Source organism: Bidens hawaiensis, unplaced genomic scaffold, assembly GCF_021521415.1.
Source record: "Bidens hawaiensis isolate Kalapana, Puna unplaced genomic scaffold, B.hawaiensis_p1.1 tig00047748_1, whole genome shotgun sequence".
NCBI lineage: Eukaryota > Viridiplantae > Streptophyta > Magnoliopsida > Asterales > Asteraceae > Bidens > Bidens hawaiensis.
The window spans coordinates 1-3,074 of record NW_027498555.1 but is presented as its reverse complement, the minus strand read 5'-3'; the positions used below and the strand labels follow the sequence as shown (position 1 = coordinate 3,074).

The 3,074-nt window shown below is 35.9% G+C and overlaps 1 protein-coding gene across 1 annotated transcript; it reads right to left on the bottom strand.

Annotated features, from left to right (window-relative positions):
* Window positions 1-539: 539 nt before the first annotated feature.
* Window positions 540-2,310, bottom strand: LOC143597215 (BTB/POZ domain-containing protein At3g22104-like; the record flags this gene model as incomplete). Its single annotated transcript, XM_077075782.1, has 2 exons — window positions 540-827; window positions 1,222-2,310. Coding segments are annotated over 2 exons (1,377 nt in total), but the record flags the coding sequence as incomplete, so codon positions are not given.
* Between the last annotated feature and the right edge of the window lie 764 nt (window positions 2,311-3,074).

The following is a 3,074-nucleotide window of genomic DNA, read 5'->3' as shown; positions in this document are numbered from 1 at the left end:
CTTCTTCTTTATATTATAGTAATAATATACCTCTAACAGGTTTCAACTTAGTTAACATATTGGAAACCTATATAAATTATATCAAATTATCAACTCCACTAAACACAATCTAAACATCCCAAAATTAACTTTTAGGTTGAAAAATTATGATTACAATTGTCATTGGAAACTATACAACTGTTATAGTGGTACATTTTGTTTATCCTATATTTGATGGCAGATCTTACTATCTTAGGTGGAGTTTTGATTAGATGGTTTTTAGTTAGAAAAGTTGTGAGGATGTTTAAAAGTATAAGGATTAAGGAGTGCCTAATTAATAATTAGTTATTAAGTTCTCTAGCAATTGTTTTGTTTGTGTTATGTCAACTTGATCCTAAAGTTTTACCGCGTCAAATAAATATGAAAGACTATTTTGTCTTATTTAAAAATACAAATATGTTAAATGGTTTAAACGAATAAAACTATAGAATTTTTTTACTAAGAACATAGAACATTTACATACATCATTAAGAAAAAATGTTATGTAAACAAAACCGCTACTAATGGCATAGTCGTGGCAAGGATTTGGTATTACATGGGTCTAGCATTCTTGATTTCTTTGGCACGAACTTTGGTGTATCTTGTGTCACTTTTGATCCTTGTTTACCGAGAACTCTAAAGTCATTATTCATGCTACCCTTGAACCTGTTTTGTTTATTAAATGTCAAAAGTCTTGTGTTTTCGTTTAGGGAAAGGTTTAGTCTTGTCTTGATCAACGAGCACTTCTTGAGGTTAATAACACTCCAAAGCTTCGTAGTTTGTTCTTCGTTTAAATCCCCTCCATGCACCTATGGAAAATAAAATATAACGTAAGAAAGAAAAAAAGAGGATAATGGGTAAATGAAATTTATCTTGCCAAACGCTAGGTTTTTAACAAGTCTAATGTATATTATCTCTAGGTGAAAGTGGAAGTTGCCAGTGACCTGTCTAGAAAAATGACATGGGTATGGAGCTCACCCACGGATCACTGACGACGTTTACTAACATCTCTCTCTCTCTATATATTTTTAAGAGATGCGATCCATCCATAGCTAATTTTGATGGATTCGGATATTGTAAGAAGTAGTTTTATTTTTGATTTTTTTTTTCCAGTTTTTGATATATCCGTTGGTGATCCTTTGTATTCACCAACCGATAAGTCCGTAGAAATTTATTTTTCTAGTAGTAAGAACAAAACATCACCTCAATGTACAAGTCGATTGCATGGTATAGTCCATCATGGGATTCTCTAGCAAAATCAGGCAAGGCCATGACTAATGCCAAAAATTTAGAAGGTTTCAAGAAAGGATCAGGAGCCACCTCTAACATGAAGAAGTCCATTAAGAACCCAACTTTCTTCACCCGGTTTGCGAATAGCCCATTAATCCTTTTTTCCAGTAGAAAGCTTTTTATCAACTGAAGAATCAAATCCACATCGAACACCTCCTTTTTCTTGCCACGAACAAGCAAATCATTAACCGTAAATTCATCTAACCGTGATCCCAGCAAATTCTCCAACTTTAACCTTTCATTTGTTCTTAGATTCATACTCAAGCTCATACCAAAGGCGTCAAGTAACGCTCTACATGAAAATGCACTACCATTAACCAAACTTAGTAGATTGATATTAGTTTCCACCATCTTACACTTCTCATCATGTGAATAACATGCAAAGAACTTCGATTTTTGGTAATGAAAGATCAATGAGCATATTCTAGAGGTGTCCAAGTGTAAAGAGATCATGGACTTTACTACATTTTCAAATAAATTCATGTTCAAAAAAGAAAGATCATCAAACTTCCAATAATCGATATGCGTATTGCTTCTTGAACTTTTTGGGCTATGATCACTAGTAGAAAACCGAAAACTAGAGCTATTTGAGGAGGAAGGGCATGAACTATCATAACTAGGAGTGGTTAAGTTTCCTAAAAGGGTATTCAAGAAAACTTGAAAAATTGGTGATTTGTTCAAGAAAGAGTATAAAATGTGGCATTGTTTTAGACCTGTTACAAATTCCGACCATGTCCAACAATGAATGCCTTCAAGGTACAACTCGGTTTGCTTGATCAAGGTAGTGATTTCCATGAAAGAACCACCACTATGAAGCAAGAATATGTTGGATGGGGTTATTTCAATGGTGCCATTGTTGTAGCAGAATCTTGTAATGAGCTCAAAACCCTCTGCTCCTCCTGGGAAATCATTGAATATGAGCTTCGCGTTGTTGGTGATCTTCACGTGCAATTTGCTTAGGCGATTCGAATAATATGCCAGAATGTTCTGAAAATAAAAGGTGTTTTAGTTAAGTATCTTTAAAGTTCATAAGCAAACTTAATGTCTAAAATGGAAATCAATGATAAAAACAAGTTGACTTTTGGTCATTTGCAACATGGGTCAAACCTAAAAGTCAAAATTTTTGCTGTATGACACTCATTAATATCTGAGGGGTGTGGGGGGCTTTAATGGGGGCTCCAACCAATAATATTATGACGTGTGGCAGAGAGAGAAACTGGATAAGGGGGTGTTGGAGCCCCCGTTGGAGCCCCTGGCCTTGGTGTGGGGGGCTTTAATGGGGTATAATTATATAGGAAAAATATTTTTTTTTTGGGTTTGTTCGGCTCCCAACGGTCAAAAAACCATCAAATCCCGTGCTTTTCTCTCTCTTCTCCCGCTAACAGGCTCACGCCTGCATGGTTTTTCGCGCTAGCGCCCCGTTAGCGCCCCCGCTAGCGCCCCGGTGGTGTGGTGTTAGCGCCTGGGGACGCGAGCGGAGGGGCTCTAGCGCCCCCGTTGAAGCCCCACACCCTCAGCCTTAGGCAAAAACACACGCTGACAAAGAAACATTCAACTTTAAACTGTCAAAAAGAATCAAAATCAACTTTAACTCAAAAGAACCTGAAATCATTTTTCTTCCAACAATAAAATATTTTATAGAAATTGAATATTGTTCAATGAAAAGTGTCAAAATAGAGAAGATTGCCTCTGTACTTAGTTAATTCAACACAAAAGAAGCTGACTTTTTGTCAATTTAAACATGGGTCAAATTTAAAAGTCAAAAA